Source organism: Lepisosteus platostomus, chromosome 10 (genome assembly GCF_059453375.1).
Source record: "Lepisosteus platostomus isolate fLepPlt1 chromosome 10, fLepPlt1.hap1, whole genome shotgun sequence".
NCBI lineage: Eukaryota > Metazoa > Chordata > Actinopteri > Semionotiformes > Lepisosteidae > Lepisosteus > Lepisosteus platostomus.
This window is the reverse complement of record NC_142620.1, coordinates 20,030,094-20,052,111: the sequence shown is the minus strand read 5'-3', so window position 1 is coordinate 20,052,111 and position 22,018 is coordinate 20,030,094. Positions and strand designations below refer to the sequence as shown.

At 41.3% G+C, this 22,018-nt stretch overlaps 1 protein-coding gene and 1 long non-coding RNA gene across 10 annotated transcripts in view; both read right to left on the bottom strand.

Moving 5' to 3' along the window:
* Positions 1 to 710: 710 nt before the first annotated feature.
* numb (NUMB endocytic adaptor protein) overlaps positions 711 to 22,018 on the bottom strand; it is a 72,507-nt gene continuing 51,199 nt past the window's right edge. For 6 of the 9 annotated variants that reach the window (XM_088648691.1, XM_088648687.1, XM_088648686.1 and 3 more), the window contains 9 exons: positions 20,775 to 20,849; positions 12,866 to 12,898; positions 11,549 to 11,623; positions 9,568 to 9,708; positions 8,413 to 8,617; positions 7,429 to 7,740; positions 4,919 to 5,062; positions 4,644 to 4,790; positions 711 to 2,517 (listed from right to left, as the gene is read on the bottom strand). In XM_088648691.1, the coding sequence (XP_088504817.1) occupies positions 1,835 to 2,517; positions 4,644 to 4,790; positions 4,919 to 5,062; positions 7,429 to 7,740; positions 8,413 to 8,617; positions 9,568 to 9,708; positions 11,549 to 11,623; positions 12,866 to 12,898; positions 20,775 to 20,849 (1,815 nt within the window). In that variant the 3' untranslated portion in view covers positions 711 to 1,834. The remainder of the gene's footprint in view (positions 2,518 to 4,643; positions 4,791 to 4,918; positions 5,063 to 7,428; positions 7,741 to 8,412; positions 8,618 to 9,567; positions 9,709 to 11,548; positions 11,624 to 12,865; positions 12,899 to 20,774; positions 20,850 to 22,018) is intronic. The other 3 variants (XM_088648693.1, XM_088648692.1, XM_088648694.1) reach the window with 3 other exon arrangements.
* Positions 17,109 to 20,768, bottom strand: LOC148653542 (uncharacterized). Its single transcript, XR_015941692.1, has 2 exons — positions 18,635 to 20,768; positions 17,109 to 18,583 (listed from the first exon to the last, which is right to left on the bottom strand). It is a non-coding gene; the product is annotated as an uncharacterized LOC148653542 (long non-coding RNA).

Sequence of the window (22,018 nt, the reverse complement as noted above, 5' to 3'; positions counted from 1 at the left end):
CTCATTGCTTGTAAAAGAGTTTGGTAACTGTAGTTGGTTAACGTTTTCCTAATATAATGCAAATAAAAGGTCATAAAACTTCAAACAGGTTTGTGATGCAAAAATAGCATGTCAATTCACTTGTAAGCTGCATGCAAAGCATATAAATACACAGGAGATTGGACATCCAGATCCAGAACAAATTGCTGTTACACACCCTAGGATACCTGTAAACCACTGTTTCCCATCCCATACCGATTCCCATACAGTGTGTTGTGTATGGTCTCATTTCCTTTTATGTGTGTATCAATTATCACTGCTGCACTCTTTAATAATAAGAGATAATGAGAGTAAGTCAAATACTCCACAGATATGTACAATGTCACTAATGAATCAATGAAGTTTCATAGTCAAAGGAACTGTGGATCAAGTGACAATTAACAGCAGAAGAATTTAAAACTGAAAACAGGCAACAATTCTTACATGGTGTCATAGAAAAGAGCCTGCTGTAATTCTGAAGCTGAAGCCCTCAGATTATGCAGTAAATGGCTGAATATAGCTCACAGCCAGATGAACAAGCCAGGCTCAATGGTCCCGTTGCTGGTTTTGTCCTTTTGTTTGCGATCTTTAGATTTCAAACCCTTGCATTTCACAGTTTCCCCACACACTTACACCTGAACACTCTCACCTGCGGCCACCCTCACTTGATAAAAGAACTGCACTGCACACAGTTTCTACCACCGCCTTTTATTCAATTTTCTCAAATGGTTTGGAAATAAAAATGAAGGAATTAAAAACAAATCAGTAGAAAGTCCTGATGACAGGGCTCATTGCAAGACGAAAGGAGGACTACATAAAAAGCAACCCTCTTCCTGTTTCTGTAGTATACTCAGTACTGTTTTAGTCACACCAAATCTCAGAAAGCAAACTGAGGCTCCAGCGCTATTGATGAATTTTCTCAGTGCTTGTGCAAACATACTTTAAATTTCTTTGTAGAAAAACAAAAACAAAACACATAAACCAATAAAACAGACAATAGTAATAAAATCCATAAAAAGAGATCAACACAAAAACGGAACAAAAATTAAAAAAGGAAAAAATGCTGGCCATGGATTGAAGCTGCCATGACAATACTTCTCTCTCCCTGTCGAAGATATAGGTGCTATATTATTGGGCATGATTGTTGCTGCAATTCAGACTAAATACAATAAAACGTCACCCAATCAGAGGATAACAGAAAAAAACATTCCTTCCTCCCTCCCACTGTACATACAATAGAATCAGTGATAAATCAAACTCTGTTATTATACTGTACATTTCACAACTAACCCTCACCTTTGGCAAGATTACTTACAACTCGTCTGTCAAATTACACAGCTATTTAAAATATACTAAATGCATAAAAATAAAGAATTTGGCATTCTGTCATATGCGTTCATTATTTTTTAAACCTCTTACATAACATGGAAGCTCATTTCTGTTCTTCGGTGCCTCTCTCAAGGTGTGGAGATGTCATTGCTCAGTCTCTACCAACAGGGGGCGCTCTCAGTGTGTGGAGGGAAGGCTTGAAGATGGTGAAAAATCGGGCCACTCCTGCCAGCTTGCTACCCCACTTCTGCAGGGGAGCCTTTGCAACGTTTCCACAGGATGATGGCCCGCTGGGTTTCAGAAGCTGCTTTGAAAATTAAAAAAAACAACTAAAAAAGTCTTTGAAAGAAAGCAGCTCGTCATTCCCCTCTGCAGTCTTCAATAATGTTACATACTTGTATTGAGATATGACGATTGTTTTTCAGAGCAGTTCACAAGTTCCTGTCGCAGGCAGGGGGGGGAGACCGCGCTCCCTCCACCCCTGCTCTTAAAGTTCAATCTCGAAGGTCTTCTGTAGCTCGCTGGAGAAGGGGTTTGTGGGAGAAGGGGTGGTGCGTTGCCGGGACTTGTTCTCCAGAGCCGCCCACTGAGCCTCGAAGGCATCGGTCGGCTCCTGGGTGGCGGAAGGAGGCACCCAGCTGTCGGCCCCATTGAACGCCGCGTTCCCGTTGGGTTGCGGCTGTGCGGGCAGAGGCGGCGGCGGCTGTGCGGGCTTATAGAAGGGACTGGCGCTGGGGCACGCCGAGTCGTACTGAGGAAAGGAGCTCTGTTTAGGGAAGGAGGCTGGCTGGGGCTGGGGCTGGGGCTGTGCGGCAGTGCCAAAGACATTGGCGACCATCTGGGAGGGTGTGATGCCCACCACAGGCACACTGGGATTGCTGTAGGGGATGCCGTTGGTCATTGGGTAGCTGGGTGGAGGTGGGTGGAAGGTAGGCTGTCGGGGGGGAATGATGGGCACAGCGTTCGGCAGTGGGGTTATGAAGGCGTTGACAGGGTAGGGTTGGGGCACAGCTGGTCCCCCCATGGTGGGTGTGGGCTGCTGAGCACGCACTGACTTGGAGACCTCTTCTAGCCAGCGGTCGGCCTCTGAGGGAGTTCGTTTGTGGGTGGGCTGAGGGGGCGGCACAGCAGTGGCAGAGGCTGCAGGAGCTGTACTTGTCCAGTCTCCACCTAGGGAAGCCACACACAATCATTCAGTTAAGTGCTTTCACCCGTTGTGCCTCATTCTGAGTTCAGCCCACTGTAAAACAGCAGCAAGACTTTGCTGGTGCCCTAAAACTAAATGCTCTTTTATGGATTTCCTGGTAACCAATGGAACAGATTAAGGACTGTGCAATTTATTGGAATGAATTGATTTTTGATATTTCTTTCCATATTTATGCAGAAACATTTCTTTCTAGCTTAATTCCTAACTATCCAGTATATTTATGTGGAAAATCACAAAAAGTAAGTGGTACATGCAGACTGAAATGTCAGAGGTCTACAACAACATGTTTTGATGCAATGTTGTGGAACCAGGAGGACTATTTAGGTATAATGAGTTAGGATCCCTGAACTTCCTCAGCACTCATGTTGAAGTGAAATCTTGCACATCAAAAGTGCAGTGAAAACAAATGTAATTACAGCCACTGTTCTTACAAGCAAGCCTCACAGTGTAACAGAGAAGTTCAAAATGAAGAGTAATGGGCTTTGTGTTATATTGTGTTGGGAGAAGGACACTAACATGTGCTGGTATTGTATAACAGAGGTGCCAAACAAGAAATTCAACATCTTTTCAAGGAGAACATTGCACTGATTGTTACTCCCTCTGCTAAAGGCACTACTTTTCATTTTTGACCATTAGGCATCAAAAACTAAATGTGTAATACTAGAATCACATGGAAAGGTGTCACTGGTACCTATAAATCTTTAACTGATAAAGTGTCTCACAAACGTATTCACCCCCATGGACATTTTACGGTATTTACTGTGTTACAATACAGAATCACAATGTATTTGGATTTTTTGCTATCAATACAAAACACTCTAAAATGTCAAACTGAAAACAAAATTCTAAATATAAGATAGGAAATACGTCAATAAAACCGATAAGACAGGAACCAGTATAATGTGGAAGGAAGGTTAAACTGCACCAATACCAGAACAGCAGTGGAGCTCACATGCCAGCAAAAAAGTCTGTTTAAAACGGAAAAATTAGCATTTGTCTGTTTTAATAAAAATACACAGCAGGTCTTGAGCTTAATTTAAATACATGCTCACACTCCTGGTACAAAACAGACCACGAATAAACTGTCAATCTAACTAAAATGACTCATTTTACAAATTCAACAATTTTTCTAATTTGGTTTTCTTCAGATACAGTACCATAAAGGATAATTTATTAATGACTCAACTGTGTAGTGATTACTTTTAACAGCATCTTCACGAATAAAGGATAACAATGAATTACAGTTTTGACTTAAGTGATTTTGTATATTCAGATCATATGAGCATTAGTAACTCATTCATTCATATTCATTTTCAATACCTCTAAATGGAATTCAATAAATGTTGTCTAAAACTGCAATTCTTTTTCATTAAATTGAATTCATCACTACCTCATATGAAGCAGCTTGCACTGCTTTTCTTCTTGTTCCAAAGCCCAAGAAACTTCTTGTTAATTCTGAAACGGGCTGCATCAACAAAAAATGTACATGCCCTTTCTGGATGTAAAAACCGACATTTCAGTCTCTTTTCACAGACATGACATGACATGAGGATGATGATTACCATGTGATAAACTGGTGGCCAAAGGTTGTACCACTGTGACGAACCTGTTCCACAGTGAATGACTTTGTATATTCTGAAATGAGCGTTAATACTCACACAGAGCTCAACCAAACAGTTTAAGAAGGCTGAACAAATCAAAATTTCAAATAGACATTTTTAAACATTTCCGGGGTGCTTGTTAAAATGGTTTTATGGTACAAAGGGGAAAAGAAATTAATACTATAGTTGGAAATATAAAATTAGCTTAAGAGACTGGTTGGAAACAAATGATAAACATAGGCTACTGGTCAACATCTGGACACTGCTGGTCACCTGTGGAGCCTGAAAAATAGGGTGAAGGAAGCTCCATTACTCCTGTCAGATTGCAGTTCCTTGAGTGGAAAGCATGAAGCTTCCCGTGCCTGTTAAATACTTCTCAATGCACAAAAATATTTTTATTCCCTTGTGATTTCTAGATTACACCAGCTCTCGTGGGTTTTAGCGGTGTGAGGGTAGTGCTCTCCCTGCAGGTCTGCCCAGCGCCTTACCTGAGCTGGTGCTGGGGCCAGAGCTCACAGCGGGGCCCTTAGCCCAGGGGTTAGTGTCGCGGGCGGGCAGCGGAGGCGGGAGCATGGAGGCAGCATTGACCGCGGGGTTAGCAACAGGCAGGGGGAAGGCAGAGGCAGCACCGTTAACTAGAGCCGCAAACAGAGAGCAGTTAGGACAAGGACAGCCTCTCGGCGACTTTGCAAATGTAATCAGCCGTGCTGATAGGAGCGCACACCGGACGGGAACGACAAACGCGGAGGAAAGCAGGCTGTACCTTGAGCAGCGGGAGACTGCGGAGAGGAGGCGGGTTTGGGCATGGGCGCTGACGAGAAGGGATCCTCAGCGGGGCCGCTGAAGGCAGTGGTGATCTGTGTGCACAGGGAGCTGATGCTGTCAGCCTCCCCCTCCACCTCGGGGACTGTCGGGGAGAGAGGAGCAGAGATGGGCAGGGGAAGGGGATGGAGGGCAGGAGGACAGTCAGCCTATTAACAGTCTCACATGGATCAGCTTTAGCTCTACACTGTCCACAACATGGATGGATCCAGGGCGAAACACTGTAGGAGCCTAGGATTTCTAAATCTCCACCGACGCTCAAATTGAATTCAAAATGTACAGTGAGAAATGTGCTAAATGGAAATAACAGATCAGCACCCCACAACTCATGCCAATTCTCTCAACTTTACTTCACTTATTCACATTTCGTTTGGTTACTTCTGCTGAAAGCTGCAGCGCTGGATTGCGCAATTTGCACAGAATTCTTTTTTTATGCATAACTTGAAAATTCCTAGATAGACTCCCCCCATTCTTAAGAAGCCCAAAAGCCAAATCTGTTTTGGCTAACATCTTACGACAGGTACATTTTTCCACTGGCCATGTTTAAAATTCCAATAAAGGAAAATACCTATAAGGTGGAACTTCTAGAAATTAATCACTGTCAGAGATATCCCCAGACTTTGGCAAGAAGTTGAGCTACAGATTTCTCATCAGTGAGTTGCACAGCTCACTGCACGGAGCTCAATACATTTTTGTTAAATTTCTCAAAAACACAGTGAATGCATGTTTCAGCTCCATGTGAGTCATTTACAGTTATGCAAGTTGAAAAGTACAGTTCAGCTTGAGCAAATCCCTCGTTTCATAAAGCTGATTAAACCCTGCCTAGTGCCCTAATGCCTGGATAAAAGGCCAGGTGTGAGCTCTGGCTGCAGTACAGAAAGTGAAGAACCTGAGCCAGGGTCTCACACCAACTGCGAACAAGGCCAAGAGCCGACAAACCCCACACTAAGTGGTGAAACTGCCAGAGTTCATTAAAATCCTCACTAATTTCATACTTTTCAGCATACTGTAGTTAAACACGTTTTCCAAATGTAGTTGCTGTTTGTAATATAAGACTACATTCTAAAACCAATTTAATTAGAGCCTTCAGGATTCCCACATACAGTAGCAAGGAATGTCTACTAAGATACGCTGGAGTAATCAACGATTAATGGATTGAACTGAATTTTAAATAACATGAGGACGTCAGCAGGGCTAGATGTATCAGGAGGGTATCTTCTGTTGTATGATTAAATTGTTTCTGCCTGACACTTTCATTTTTTAAACACTGCAAAGTTCTGTTGTTTTTCTGATTGATTCTTCTTTCCTTTCTGTTATTGCTTTGCCTTTTGTGGATCAGTGGTTTCTCTTGGTCAGGTTGTCGCTGTAAATAGAAATGGGTTCTTGATAGACTTATGTGGTAAAACAAAGAATCATAAGGATTATAAAACTATAACCTGAATGTGATCCACACATCTTAAAATTAAGAAATGGTCACTTAAATTTAACAGGATTTGGGTAAAAACATTCCTGTGGCTAACAGTCAATCAACATGTATTCTATTCACAAGAACTACATGTCCCGCAAAAACATTTTTACTGCTGACAATCAAGCCAGGCAACAATCAAGCAAAAAAAGTTTGTGAAATCATGCAATACGTAACAGTTTGTTATAAATACTGCCTTTTTTATCTTAGGATTTAGGTATTAAGTCTTTGGAAAGGACTTACAGTAGAAGGAACAAAGGTTAATTCAAAACAGTAAAATAGGAAAAAACAACTTTTCAGCGGCCGGGTCTTCTTCACACACCTGACACACCTGAAAAAGGCTCAAGAGCCGAAATGTTGAGTTTCTTCTTTCTAATTTCCAATGTGGAATAAAGTTTTATTTGTTCCTTTACAGCAGACCCACATTGATGCAGATCCCCCTCAAACTTCAGTGGAAGGTTGTACTGGATTAATGTGTTAGAAAAACAGCAAAAAGGATTTTGCTATAAACCTTCTCTAACTCATGTTTCTGAAACATTCTTTCATTTACAATTCTAATACCCACAATGTAACATCACGATACCATTAATAAAGCCTGTTATAGTTGGTGCCATCACAGCTATGGTTAGTGGAAATCTTTATGTTATGTCAGAAACTAATAGAGATCACTTATTACTTGTTACATAATTTATAAGTGAACCTAAAAAAGCAAATGAAAAAGAAAACTACTTGCTGCAGTTATTTTTGGGGGGGCTTTCAGACAAACTATATCATACTTGGAACGAATGAATTTGTGACTCTATAATATACCTGTGGAGCTGAAGCAACTGCCCCAAAAGGCCAAAAACGTCTTCCTGCAAACAGAATGCTTGCACAACATCCTTGTCATGCTACAGTGGCGCAGAAGACACAATGTCCTTGCTCTGGGCTGCAGGTATCTGCGCGAAGGCACAGCCCTGGACAGAGGGTGCCCGGGAGAGGCTTACCAGAGTTCTTGATGGGGAAGTCGGACTTGCGCTGCATGGTGGAGGGCAGCTCGTTCATGCGCAGGGACAGCTGGCGCTTGAAGGGCGATGTTTTCTGGCTGAGGACTGGGAAGCCCCGGAAGGAGCCCTGGCGTGCGAGGGCCTCCACAGGGGCGTGGCGGCGGGGGATGGCGTGAGGGTTGGTGTCTTGGGGTAGCCCAGCAGGGGGAGAGGACGAGGAGGATGGGGAGGGAGGGGTGGGGATGGTCACTATGGGGTTGGCTACCGTGGATGCAGTGCTAACAGGAGCCTGGGTCTTCACATCTGTCTCAGCTGTGAACAAGACACCTCTGTGAGCTACAAAGCTGAAACTGCGCACAAGCAACAGACATTAGTAAAAAGCTTCTGGTGGAAAACAGCCATTTTATTCGTTTGAAAGAAATATGCCAATTAACAAGACAAGAGTGGACCAATTATGTATCTGATGAGATGTGACGAGATTGATTTTTTTAAAGAGAACTTTAATAACACAAAGTTAAAATTAGTCTCCTTCCAAACACAAGCCAGGAACCAAGAGATCAGAGATGGTACAAGGACCACATTAGTTTGATTAGTATGAAAACCATTAATTTATCTGTTTCACTTCTGAAACTAATTTCATGTATCTGAAGTAGGTATTGAATTTAACAAGACTGGGCAACTGTAAACCATGCGATATTCCATTTCATGACGATGGACTACTAGATCCAAGAGTTTCTTTCCTCATTTTATCTGGGCAAAAAAGAAAGAGGTAGATGTTTAGAGATGGCCAATCCTGGTCCTTAAGGGTGTCTGCAGGTTTTCTAGAGATCTAGGAAAGAGCTGGAAGACATTGTCGGATTGGTCACAGTGAGCCGTTTCTGAAGTCAGAATGACAACCTACAGACGCACTGTTGCTCCTGGAAAGAACTGCCCACTCCTGCTCTTCGTTTGTGTGACCAGTACCGTTAGCACACACATACACACCTTTCTTGGAATCCTGCATCCGCCTCATGATCTCCTCCCTCTCGGCCTGCTCCGTGGCGGTGGTGACGCGGAAGGAGCCCTCGCGCGTGAAGGTGGTGCGGTTGGCGTCAAAGGTGGCGGTCACCCCACACTCCTTCTCCCTCTTCTGTTTGCGCTCCAGACATGCCGCAAAGGCACAGCCCACCGCGTGGCTCAGCCGCTCCCCCTGCAGTTCCACAGCCCATCACATCACTGAGCGACACCCTGACATCTCTTCCCCCAACACTAAGACTGTTTCTAAATAGTCTAACCCTGACTTGTTCCTGCTGAATTTAAAACCAGACTGGGATCACATGCATGCTATTCATCTTGTTTTATCAAGATTTCTGAAAAAAAGCTCAAAGCTAGAGTTATCTGCTGCTTACACCTGACGGCTCTTCAAGGTTAAGTGGTCATGGCTCTGTTGAGCAGCTGTATGGATGAATTTCTTTATAACAATAACAAATAGACTCAGAAAAGACTGCCTAATACTAACAATAATCTTGTCTTGTTTAAATAAAAGATGTGATTATCTTTTTAGAATTGCCTGCTAATTTGAAGAAGACAGATGATAGTTTTATATTCACAATGGAATCTTTAGTTGATTCCAAGAGATATTGAGTATTGTATTGATAACAATCAATATAATTGATTGATAACAATACAATACTTTTTGATGTGTTATCTCAGTCTTGAGAAAACTTTAATTCGTTATCTCAATACCCCTTTATCTGATATTGACCCAAAGACACCCAGCTATTGGGAATGGGTTTTATAAATTTATTAAACCAGAAATAGCGTTAGAAATAATCCCTATTATAAATTGACAGGTCTCATTTCAATTTATAATACATGATAATGGAAACTTACATCTTACTCCTTTTTACAAGGATTCAGGAGATAATTTCTAATTATTCTCAAAAATTTGAGATTGAGATTCTTTTAAGAGAAAAGTCATAAATAACATTTCAAAATTGTAGTCTAAATCCACTTCCTTTGGTTCTCAGATTTGCAAGTTACCTGTAAAAGAATATGCAGAGTGTGAATACTGCCATACACTGATTGATTATACAAGTCAACAGCCATCCCTACTCTTCTTCCGAGTGCTAACAGGGCCGTGGGGCAGAGGAGGCTCACCGAGTCCTTCACAGCCATGAAACAGTGGCAGATCCAGCGGCGTGTGGTACCATCCCGACAGATGTAGGAGAAGGCGCGGTCAAAGTTCCTGTCGGGGGCGCAGAAGGACACCTTCTCTATCGTCTGGTCCAAGATAAGGTCCTTTCAAGAGAAGAGAAAGGCCTATAAAACTCAATGAGGGGCACAGCTCACCATTGCCCATTCTACCCTACGAAAGTGAAAGTGCTAAACTTACTTGCAAGTGGGACATACGGAATGCAATGGGACTGCTCCTGTGTAAGAGAGCAATGATGCTGTAGCCAACAGAGCAAAGGACAATTCCACCAGCAAGGACACTCACTCAGAGTGACACATAAGCTCTATGATTCAGATGTTAAGACATATTAGCTCACTGCTGCACCCTTAGCATATTTATTTTTTTAATAAAGAAATAATTAAGATACTTAAAGTAGTGACGCATAAGCCCTATGATTCAGATATTACAAGTTTAAATCTCTTTTATTAAGAAATAAATACATGCTTCTATTACTTGATGTTTTGACAGAAAATCTCCTCAGGGAGCTTCCAGGGAAGTGCTGAACCGAGATTATTGCTGGGATGTGTTGCTGTGTCTGCACAATGAATAAGGACCTCTAGCTGCGTCATTTACTGCCAAATAATCTTTCATGTAGAAAAATACAATTGGCTGTATCCTACCAGATCCTGAAATAGGCCCAATCTATCTCAGTGGCTCCCTGCTTGCTACACCCTCAGCATGCGTACAAAACTAAGAAAGTGGGCAGGTTTCTAAAAGTGCTCAGATAAACATCTCATTTGTCATCAGACCATACACCTTTGATAAAAGTCAAAATAAATGATAAAAGAAAATAATCTTAACTTGCAATACAGAAATCCTGCCTATGCTTGCCTGAGAAGTATTAGGTAACACATTTTGTAACATTGGGCATTTTAGCACTATCTTCAGTCAAATTTTCCAGTTCCCACAGTTATATCAAAATGTGCATCCACTGTGCATAGTAAAAGCATAAATGCATATTGAAGTATTTCTGTCACTACATGGATCTGAGTACAGGAATTTTATTGAAGGTGAAGCTATCCTGGAAAAAAGGATTTGTACGTGTTTATGATTGCTGAACATTAGCTGTGGGAATAGAGTTGGTGTCTGGTACACATGTTCTGGCAAATACCAGACATTCCCCAAGTCAAGACTCTGATCACAAGAGAATGGCACACACCCAACCTGCCTCTCTGGCTTTCTGGTGACTTCCGAGCAGTGGGGTAGACTGAGAAAGCTATGAAGTCAAAAACTGCGCATGAGTTATCTGTCCAACAGGGGGCAACATTCTCCTACAAAACAAGCCAAGCAATGTGCCTTTTGAATGATGATGACATTAGTTTTTCCAGATAAAGAGAAGGTTTAGATTCACAAAGGTTAACTGGTGCATCTAAATTGCCCATGTACAAGTATGCTTGTGTGGGCATCCTGTAACAGACTAGTGCCCGAGCTGTAGACATGTGTCTGGAACAGTGATGTTGCCTCAATTTACCAGGAATAAGCAGCTTTTATTTAATGAACCAAATTTATGTCAATGCAACAAATTGTACATATTAATGTATAAAAAGGTCATCTGAATTTTAATGAAGTGCTAGGAATTTATTTCTCACATAAACTCAAAACATTTAACAGTACATACACTCATGGATCTATTTCTGAGTTTATTTTAAAAGACATATACGTGAGGGTTTTAAGACTTCATTATACCCTACATTTGTAGGGCAAGTACCCTGAAACAGGGGAGTCAAAAGTGTTTCATGGTTTCCATTCCAGGTGATATATAAATAGCTTGTTGGAACAGTTATTGGCTTCATTAAAAGCATACTTTTTCATACATAGTCCTCCAGAGCTATGGTGCACAGTTGTAAACCAGGTTTAACACGGTCTTAAATGACTAAGAAAATAGTAACAAGGTGACACACTGACCTTTGTCTTGTCATCCACCACCCTGAGTCCATCTGCTGAGACCCATAGAACTGCTTTCACTGCCTTCTTTCCCGCCTTTAAAACAACAGACAAGACAGTGAGGATCAGGAGCAAAACCGCACTTCACTCACCTCCCTTTCGATCCCATTCTCCCCCCAGGAGAAACCAACCTGCAATTCAAAAGTTAGAGGCCAAACCGAGAGGCACGAGCAGGGCCAACCAGAACTCACAGCATTTCTCTAACCACACAGGTGAGGAGGGGGCAGAGATGCAGACACACAGCACGCAGTAGGGGAGAAATGACAGGCTGTCGCAGTCCAATGAAAGTCAACGAACCCTCCCACTGAAATAAACTGTTCGACTCACACCTCAATGTGAGGAGGCAGGGAGGAGGAGGAGAGGGGCAGAAGAGAGATCACACCATAGACCTGTTGTATTACCTTTGGACACCTTAATATCACTATCCCATGAAAATCAGTCTCCTACTCCCCAGACCCTGTACTCAAAGTTAGATGACAAGGAAACCGCAATGACAAATCCAGTGACCCTTGGACCACCATAATTATCACTAACTAATGAAGTGGGATACACACCATTAGTATCGGTAATACTGGCCTTAATCAGTTCTGATGCTACTACTTGACCCTACAGGGCTAAAACAATCTTAAAAGGAATTTGGCCATAACGTTAAATATTGTTGGGCATTTCAAATACGCAGATACAGCTAAAAATAGTGTTAATTGTTTGTTGATGTAAAAATGTGGAAGCGATCTAAATTGAAATAACAGAATCAAGACACCAAATATAACTATCATGAGTTCTCTAAACTGGCGTGTCCTGTGTGAAAGTTTCAAAGTTTACTAAATGTTTGTTATCAGGCCTATTTGAAAGAGGTGGTCTACTGCCAGATCTTTCAAAGCATTTCACTGCAGGAGTTTGGCAGAGTGGACTATATAATTACGCAACTTAAGAATTCATTAATCAAGCAGTAACAAGTCAATTGTGCCAAAATGATCCAGATGAATGCATCGGAAGGCCTGGCAGATGAATGAAGCAGGGGCACAGAAATGTGATGGGAGTTTCATCAATTAGAGTAAATTTCCTCCAAACCTAAACCTCCCTGGCTCAGCTAGTCAGAGACTGAGACGTATACACCCCCAGTTTATAAAAGCTGGTGTGACCCTCTTCATATTCACCCTGACCCCACCACTTCTTCCAGCCTCATCGTCCCAGAACAAAAAAAAACTCCACACAATTGAACCCAACCAATCTGACCATCAACACAAACCAGTGGGGGTGAAAATTGCAAAAACTTACTTTTCCAAAGAAGCCTTTGAAGAACTTCCTGTCCTGGAGTGACAGAAGGGGAGGGGGGACAAGGTAGCAGAACGTTACTGAAGGAAGCTACAGGGTGTCCCATGGGCTCCTCCAGGAGAGAGAGGAAAGAGGGAGATGGAAGAGTCTGAGACTGCTCATTGCAGCGAGAGGATGGAGCAGCACAGACAAAGTGTAAGGTGGCCCCAGTTAGGGCAGTGGGAGCAAGAGGGCAGAGAGGAGAGTGACCGGGAGTTCATGCACACCTTACAGCTCTTTATTCGTTTTCCCCACAGCAGAGTTTTTAGTAAGAGGGTTAGTAAGACTTGACAGCAGATGTTCGAGTCATCACCACAGCTGCCTGGTGGGGCTCACATACAAGAGCAGAGACTCCATATAGTTTTTCAGTGAACAGGTGGTGAGCACAGATTTCCTTAACTGCCTACGGTGAGGTTATCAAAACGCAAAGCTTTCGCTCCAGCCAAGAGTGTTGAATCCTGAGAACTCGACTACAGCAACTGGAATTTTCTTTCAACTGTGACTCATGTTATCTGATTCAATGAAATCCACCCTAAGGTGGTGAAGGAATAGAGCCTGCATCACTTATTACTATTAATTCAGTGATTGTTACAGGCAGTAACCTTACATTTTTACACAATTGCATTATCTTGCAGTTACTTTATTGCATTACTTATTCTGTGCCTTACACTGTGATGCACGTTCCAACATTGCAGTAACATTAGCATTATTAAATCACTGTATTTGTATCATGTGATAATTACAATGTACTAAATAGTTGTACCTTATTGTACAAATTAGGCATATATGTAATTAGTGGATAACTATAAATATTTTGAGCAAAGGTTATTATAAATAAAAAAAACTGAAGTGTAAATGCATTTTGAGTGTATAATGGAGACAAAATGGCACCTTTGAAAAAGATGTCTGGTCTCTTTTTAGATTTTAAGTTAAAAAAATGAGGCCTCAAAAACTGTATACATTCCTCCAGCAATAGGCTAGCGGGTTAGAAAATAAATTGCCTATCGTGTGAGGGCTAACAAAGAGCTCTGTCGCACCTAGGCCTGACAGGACAAACTGTAAGGCCTAGCGCTGGTATGACTAAAGCATGCAACCAGATGAAGACCTGCTTCAATTTATATTCAAGCCCTAGTACCTCTTGACAAAACCTTTAAAGGGAAATGTGTTTGCCCTCTGCCGCTGTGCAAATTCTGAAGTTGTTTGTTAAAGATAAAATGATCTCTGAGGAATCAGGAGACATGGACTCCACAGAATTCAAATGATGGGGCGCTCAGAGATTTTATTGGCTAGAAAACATGACCTGATGTCTTCTACAGGACATGTTAGGTATGCTGTCAATTATATTTGTTTAAACAACAATACACAACTTGCTGTGAAGGTAAGGAAGAGTGTGACTAAGTTTGACCAAATTGTAGTAAGGGAATCGCATCAGGTGTGTCAACATCACTGGGCAGGGGCAGAATAAAATGGATCTAAATGGCTTCCTGGCGTTTGTGAAGAAAATCTACAAAGACAGAGCTTCTGCTAACCTAGCAGATATGTGTATTTAACAGAAACGTTTGACAGGGCAATTAAGTAATAAGAGATATCCTGTTTGAGTCACAGGCAAAAACTGTGTAAGACAATGCAGACATGATGCTCTCAACTCGAGTGCTCTTGAACCGTTTCTGCTGCCAAATTGGATCTCATCAGTTTTTGTTTTAGAGAAATAAATCAATCACAAGAAAAAAAAAGGAACCAGAAGAAGCAAAAGAAATTCCACGACTGCTAGAACAACATGCGTATGGAGCAAAGTGAACGCCTTGCTGCACTGGGGGGTGGGCGAGGGTCTCTATGGCCAAATACAGCCTCAATTAGAAGACTAATTTGTAGCAACTGCTCCCTCTTCCCCCTTTATTCCTATATCATCATATCTCAAAATGTGTTGTCAGAGCGGATATTTCCCTTACAACATGAAGGACTTATCCTCCCAACACTGCCTAACAATTAAAAACCCTCCCCTCTCATACATCTTGCAGCATGGCTATAGACTTTGCCCACGTCTGGTTAATCTTTAATTGGACTACAGTTTCAAAACATGGTGTGGAAGGAAAATGCCTTGAGTAATTAGTGAGAACTCCAGACATGCAAGATTGTCACACTGTTCGTTAAAAGAAGAAAACAAAAGGGGGGGAAAATGTACTTTAGGCATTTGTCTTAAACCTGCTTAAAAAAATAAAAACATATTAAATACATTAACAACAAACAGATATAAGGATTTTAACATAACAGTAACTGTATATTAGAATCAGTTCTGTCAGCACTTGATAGATGCTTAGCAATTCTAAAGCATTTCCAATGTGACAGTTCATCAGTATTTTACAGCAATACCAATATCACAGCAGAACCTGACACCCAAGAAAAACAGCACCATCCTAGAGGCAAAATAGAGTAACAGGGCAATCTTTGATCATGATCACACCTGATAAGTCAAGCGCATAACTGTTGTATTGCTTAAATCCACATTTAAGCAACGATATCACAAAGTCATTAATGTACATTTATACAGAGCTCTTCAGGAAAATAATGGGTTCATAGCTGAAACAGAAAAGAATAAAAACAGATACAAATCTAAAGAAAACATTTTAAAATTAGTTATAAGGTGTACGCACTGATACAGATGAAAATTGTAAATCAAACTAACATAATTAAATGCTAAATATATCCAATTCCATAATTCAAAAAGAGGCTCACAAGGCAAATGGACAGCCAACACTATTTTTCTCTACACTTTTTAGACGCTGAAAAATGGGACACATAGGGTCAACAGGTCTTTTATGTATGTATACAGTCATTTAGCACTTTATAGTCATTGATTCAGGATTGATTTCAACACCCCGCTTACAGAACACCAATGCAGGAATAATGTGCTTTTTGCTTCTTGTTTAAATTCTGGCAGCAGCATTCTGTACAATTTGTAGTTGTGAAATATGACAAGAGACATCAGAGAAAAATGCATTGCAATAATGCAAGAATGGAGCCTTGACATTACAAAGCTCACAAATGATTCTCTCAGTGTCAGAGGAAGAAAGTTTGATTTTGGCAATACCTCTTAAAGGCAAAAGGTACCTTAGTGTCATTTCTAACATGGAAATCAAAGGAAAAATAAACACCTATATTTTTCACCCAGGTCGTTCAGTTCACAAGAAGCATTAAAACAGTCAATTCCAGTAATCATTTCTTGTATTTTAATCCATTTTATTATATATGCAAACACTGTTGCAACATAAGTCAGCTATGTGTCTAAATCTAGGATTACTTAATTGAATTAAATCATTAAAAGACTGCCCTTTGGTTGCTGTGAAATACAGTATTTGGTTTTCAAGTTTGTGTTCTGTTCTATACGGAGTCACACCATTTATGAATTTAATATGAAGTGTAAACAGCCCTGTCGATAAAACCCACTTTCTTATCATCACTTTGCAATCAATACTTTCAAACTGCAAAACCTGACGAATTCCTGTGCATTTCTGTTTGCATGCACCCAAAGAAATTAAATCTAGTAAGCGAGCAACTGAATGTGCAATATGAAGCATTACAAGTCAGTAACTGTGAACCTACTTGAAGGGCAGCCTTAAGGGATCTTCTCCTGCTTACATTTTGCTAATGCTGCAGATGTGCCTTCAACGTTGAGCCAACATTAACATTCTCAAAAACAGAAGAATGTGAAACATCAACCTGCTATTGAAAAACCCCACTTGCCTACTGCTCACCATGCAGTGACTATGTGAGTGAGATTGGAAGCAGAGATAAAAAAAGGCCCAAATTTGTTCATGCTGCAGTGTACTGTACATGCTGTGAGATATCTGAAGGTCAAGGTGATTTCAGTCCCTCTGGCTGTAGTCCACACGGGCTTTCAAGTGGCTGTTACCCAGGCTGTTATACACACAACAGCACGGCATTTACATCTTGACTGAAATCTCTCTCAGCACCAGGCAGGCTACAAAGCTCCATATTCAGAGTAGCACATTCACTGTAGATAAGAACAATTAGAAATGAGGGGGGTCATTCAGCCTCTCTCTTTCATATGGTTTTCCAGCAGCTAACAAACCCAAGGATCTGATCTAGCCATTTCTGGAAAGAAGCCTTGACGAGCAGCTTGGTCCAGACTCCCACAATCCTTAGAATAAAAAAGTGGACAACCGTAGCAGCAGAAAAAACAGTTACTCGGATGCTACTTTTTAATCCGTTAAAGCTGATCATTGCAAGAAATTTAACTAACAGTTCAGTACAGCACAAAATACAGGACACTCGTTATCTAATCAAAATGTCTTCATAAAAAGTGCAACAACGTTAGTATTCCTGTAATTCAGGAAGTCTATAGTTTTGCTGTCTATAATGTTTGTGACCGACCACCTGTGTGTACAGTATGTATGAGTACACATACAGCTGTTCAGAACACTTGCAGAAACAACATGAATATTTACTGTTTACTCCCTAGTGAAATTAAACAACGAAACAGGAACAGGAGGGTTTTACATCCTACTGACAGGCCAAGCAGAAAAGAAAAATAAAATATTAATCAAGCACAAATTGTCATTTCATTGTTCTGTGATTCTGCTTTTCCAAAAAGCGAGAACTTCCAAAGGCAGGCGAGACAAATTTCCTGTCTTGGCATCATTAGATCATGTCTTGACGACATTTACATAGAGCTTTCAGCAATGGGGAGGGGGGCAGAGGGAGTGCTGCATTCTTTTGTACTACTTTTGCTCAAATGTTGAAAAGTTTAAAATGAAAATGGTTACAAAAATGCAGAGTGCAATTGCTCTTGCAGACTGCAGTCTGTGCCCTAGTAAATGCTTTTGCTCACCGACACAAAATACAACCGGTAAAACATCAGGAAAGATAATATTACAGCAGTGGACAAATCAACACTACAGAACGTGTATAGGATCTAGAGCAGGCAAGTGCTTGCTAAAAAGTTCCCACTTAAGGTTAGAATCAAATTCAGTCTTTTTTTCCCCACATGATCAATGATCTCCAATTTTCAATCCCCAGATCAATTTTACAGCCAAGATCTAAAATGTACAGAAAAGACTACATATTTTAAATATTAAAATGTTTCAACACGAACATAGAAAGGAAAACATCAAGATCAGCATCTCATGATGAGCCGGGTGTGTCAAAGAGAATTGTCTTTTCCTGTTACAAAATGCCAGCCTGAAATGGGCTGCTGAGACATCAATAATATGATAACGTCCTTGAATTTTTATAGTCTGAGGATCCCAAAATGCTTTACACATAGCGACTCACTTCATCCACCACTGAAATGCAGCACTACCTCCGATTTTATGCCATCAGCCCAACTACAGAGCTAAATATGTAGGGAGTGAGAAATTACTTTACTAATTGAAATAAGGGGCTATCTAAAGCAGGTCAGATCTTGCAACTTCAAAGTTTGTTAAGATAGTGTTCAATACCCTGTTTTTAAAAGCAGGGTATCTCATCTTCAATGACCACAGTTAAATACCTCCTACTTAAGGTTAGCACATCCTACAGCACAGTAAACCCTGTCACTATAATGATGAAATGGATCGGGAATTCTGGTGCAGAGGGAAGAGTGCCACCTACTGGTTGACCATCACAAGTAGTGTCCTAGTCTTCCATCAAGATCTCCCACCCCAGGACTGACCAGGCTCAGACCTGCTTTACTTCCATCAAGATCTCCCACCCCAGGACTGACCAGGCTCAGACCTGCTTTGCTTCCATCAAGATCTCCCACCCCAGGACTGACCAGGCTCAGACCTGCTTTGACAATAGCTAATGTCATGGACAGCAATCCTGATCCTCCAAAACAGAAATCTGTCATGTGTTGCTTTCAACCAACATTAACGTAAAATAATTGCAGTTTCCCTGTTCACAGCAACCTTTTCATATTACACCAGCACCCTTTCCAAGCACCTACATCAATGCCTGAAAAGGCCTGGTGATAAAAACAGAAACTAAACAGTATCTTAAAGACTTTTGATGTCATTAACATGTTGGAACTATATGATTAGAAATAAAACACAAAGTCATTCAAACACCAATGTTTATAAAATTAATTTGCTTACAAAATGCTGCGATTTCTTTAAACATAATAGGCTGTATGATTCTCATGCTTAGGTATATGATGCAGATCTCAATGTGGCACTGCAAACACTGACTTTTCAAAACATTTAAAATTTTAGAAATGCACATTCAAATATGCATCTATATTTCCCAGAATATTCAAATATTCACATTTTATTTATTCCCAACTATTATTTTAAACTTTGTCCTCTCTTTAACCCCACTAGTGTGCATTATGTCTCAAGGACATTATATTCATAACTGTAGACAAAGAGGCCACAGAGACAAATGATATTATTCATTAAGATGAGCGAAGTGTGAGCTATAGTAACAAGCCTGCAATCTGTGTGCTATACCGATATAGTTAGTTGGCAGTAACCAGCTCAGCAGTTCTGCTGTTGCCACAAAGACCCAGAGCAGTCACCAAAACAGCTGCTCACTAGACTGGACTGTCAGGAATGCACAACACCTTTTGGGTACACAGGGAACAGAATACATACAAAACATTTTCAAAACCAAGCTTAGGGCAGAGATGCAATATAACCACTCTAGGCAGGATGTAGACCAGTAGGATTGATCTGGGATTGGACCCTGGACCTCAGTGTTACCAGCATAACACCCAGATAACCTAGGTGACCCTGTCACATAGGAAGCAGAACCTTAACCAAAAACATGCTGCTGCCACTTAAATATATGAAACAGCCAAAATCACTTTAAGGATAATCTCGAAGGTGAATGACTGCATTATAGAATAGGCTGAAACATAAATACTTAAAACATTAGAGTTTCCAAAATGTGTTTATTCCCTGTCAAATTTGCAAGATGCAGCATTTTAAGTCTGAGAAACGTGAGAACTACATTGAAGGACATCTTGGCCCAGAGACATCAGTAGAAAAAGCATGGTTTGTGCGTTGCCAGGAACCGAGTCCTGTTCTGAAGGCTGGGCACTGGCACCCAGTGAGACAAGATAAGCCCAAGTCGAAGTGATGCAATCTGTTCTACTACTGCGTCTCAAGAGCAACATGGTTGGTTGGTTGCAGTTCTTGAACCACACAAATTTGTGGATTGTTTTAACCATTCGAAACAGTGATTTAGAATGCTACATGTGAAGGTGAAGTGAGTATAAAGGCACAGAAACGGACTTTTAAGCCAAAATATGATGCAGTCTATCTAATTCTACCTCATGGGTGGAAGATATACCACTTTCAAACATCACTTTAATAGAGTTTCAGACAGGTTTATAATTAAATCCATATTTCTTTTGGTATACTCAATTTGTGCACACCATGAATTTCTACCTGTATATCTATATTTTTTAGGCCAGGGAAGCAGACAAGTAGATATTCATGGCAACATACTCAGAAAACATTTACCAATACCTCAAGTGACGCATAAATCTTTCAAGCAATTTAATCAAGAAGCCGTAAAGGCTGTTTAAGCTTTTTGTTATTTAGCATCACTAGGAGTCTGGTTTCTGAACAAAGTAAGGTAAACTGAACAAAGGGAAATGCTTCAGTAATACAGCAGCAGCTCACAAGCAGGGTGTACAGGTAAACTGGGTTTCCTGAACCCTGTCAGACTGCACAGTAGTCTATTACTTGACAGCTGACTAAATGCCAGTGCCACCCAGCTCTTTATCCCCTGAAGGACTCTGAGCCACTGAGGGATTTTGGGAAGCGGAGCAGTAGGGGGGTGGAGAACACATCCGTGCTTCATCGCAGTTTGACACTGGCTGCTGTGCCTGGCTAGAGACCTGCACCACGGGCCCAACCTGCACACCTACCGTCTTCAGTCTTTTCACCGCGTCCTCACAGATGTGCATTCCTCGAGACTCCTCCACCTCCACATGGCCCAGGTACTGAGGGACAGAGAAGGAGAAAGGGCAGTGAGAATCTCCGATATCGGCCTCCTACATAACAGTTGACCATATGCCCATGAAATTGCAAATAAAAGCGAAAAAACTACACAAAATATACGACAATTAAAATAATGAGCCACTTACAAGGGAATACAATGCCAATATTTCTCTTCACAGACATGCGAGATCTGTAACACCCTTAAATCAGATTCATTACATGAATTACTGCTGTTGAGGCATTTTTAATGCTGTGTATGTTATCCAGAAAGCAGAGGTTGTAAGCTCTGGTGGTGACTGGCCAGCTGGCCTACCCACAGCTCAATAATGAGAATACCGCAGACATGAACTGGAGCTGACTGGGCCAGTGGGCTCTCAGCCCCCCTGGAAAAGGCACTTTCCTTAATGAACCAGCTGGACTGCACCCTCAACCTCATTTCCTTTATTATTGCCACACGCAAAACTAACAACTTCTGTTCAATTTGATCACGAGGTTTGGGACGGGGGAGTGCACATTTCACTCGTACAGCAAGTTAGGCTTCACCCAGCATCTTAAACAGGAAAAGAAGCCAATTACTCACTGGTACAACGTCTAAAGAAAGGTCATGATGTGTAACTGCACAGCCAAGGAACAGTCGCTAAATCAATGTGAGGAAATGGGCAGACCTTTCTTTGCATGTCATGCTGATGTCACTCCCAGGTCACAAAGGGGAAGCTACAGGGCCTGGAGACAGCATTGTGTGATTCAGCAGGAAATCCAACCCTTTCCCTCAACTACAAAGATATTGTGCCTAAAATGGGAACCACCGCTACACTTCAAGACTTACAATACACCTACACACAAAGAAGCCACCCCCCCAGCTCTCACAACGCTCAGCAATTTGAAACATTCTAACCATCTACTGCGAAATTCCGACAAAAGCAGCCTTTTGTATTCAACTCATTGTAAACGCAGTAAATTCAAAACCAGCAAATGAGCAGCAGTAATTCTGTGGGATGCGGGCTACACATAGAAAAAGCCTTTCTTTGTATTCACCTGTGAGAGACTGAGGCGCTTAAAGACTCCTTACTGCTTTAAGAGTGGCAGTGAGAACTTCTAAGGGTTAGTTCACTCTCTTTAGGATGGTGGGAGTATGGAACAAGCTAGGCAGCCATGTTGTTTAAGCCAAAAC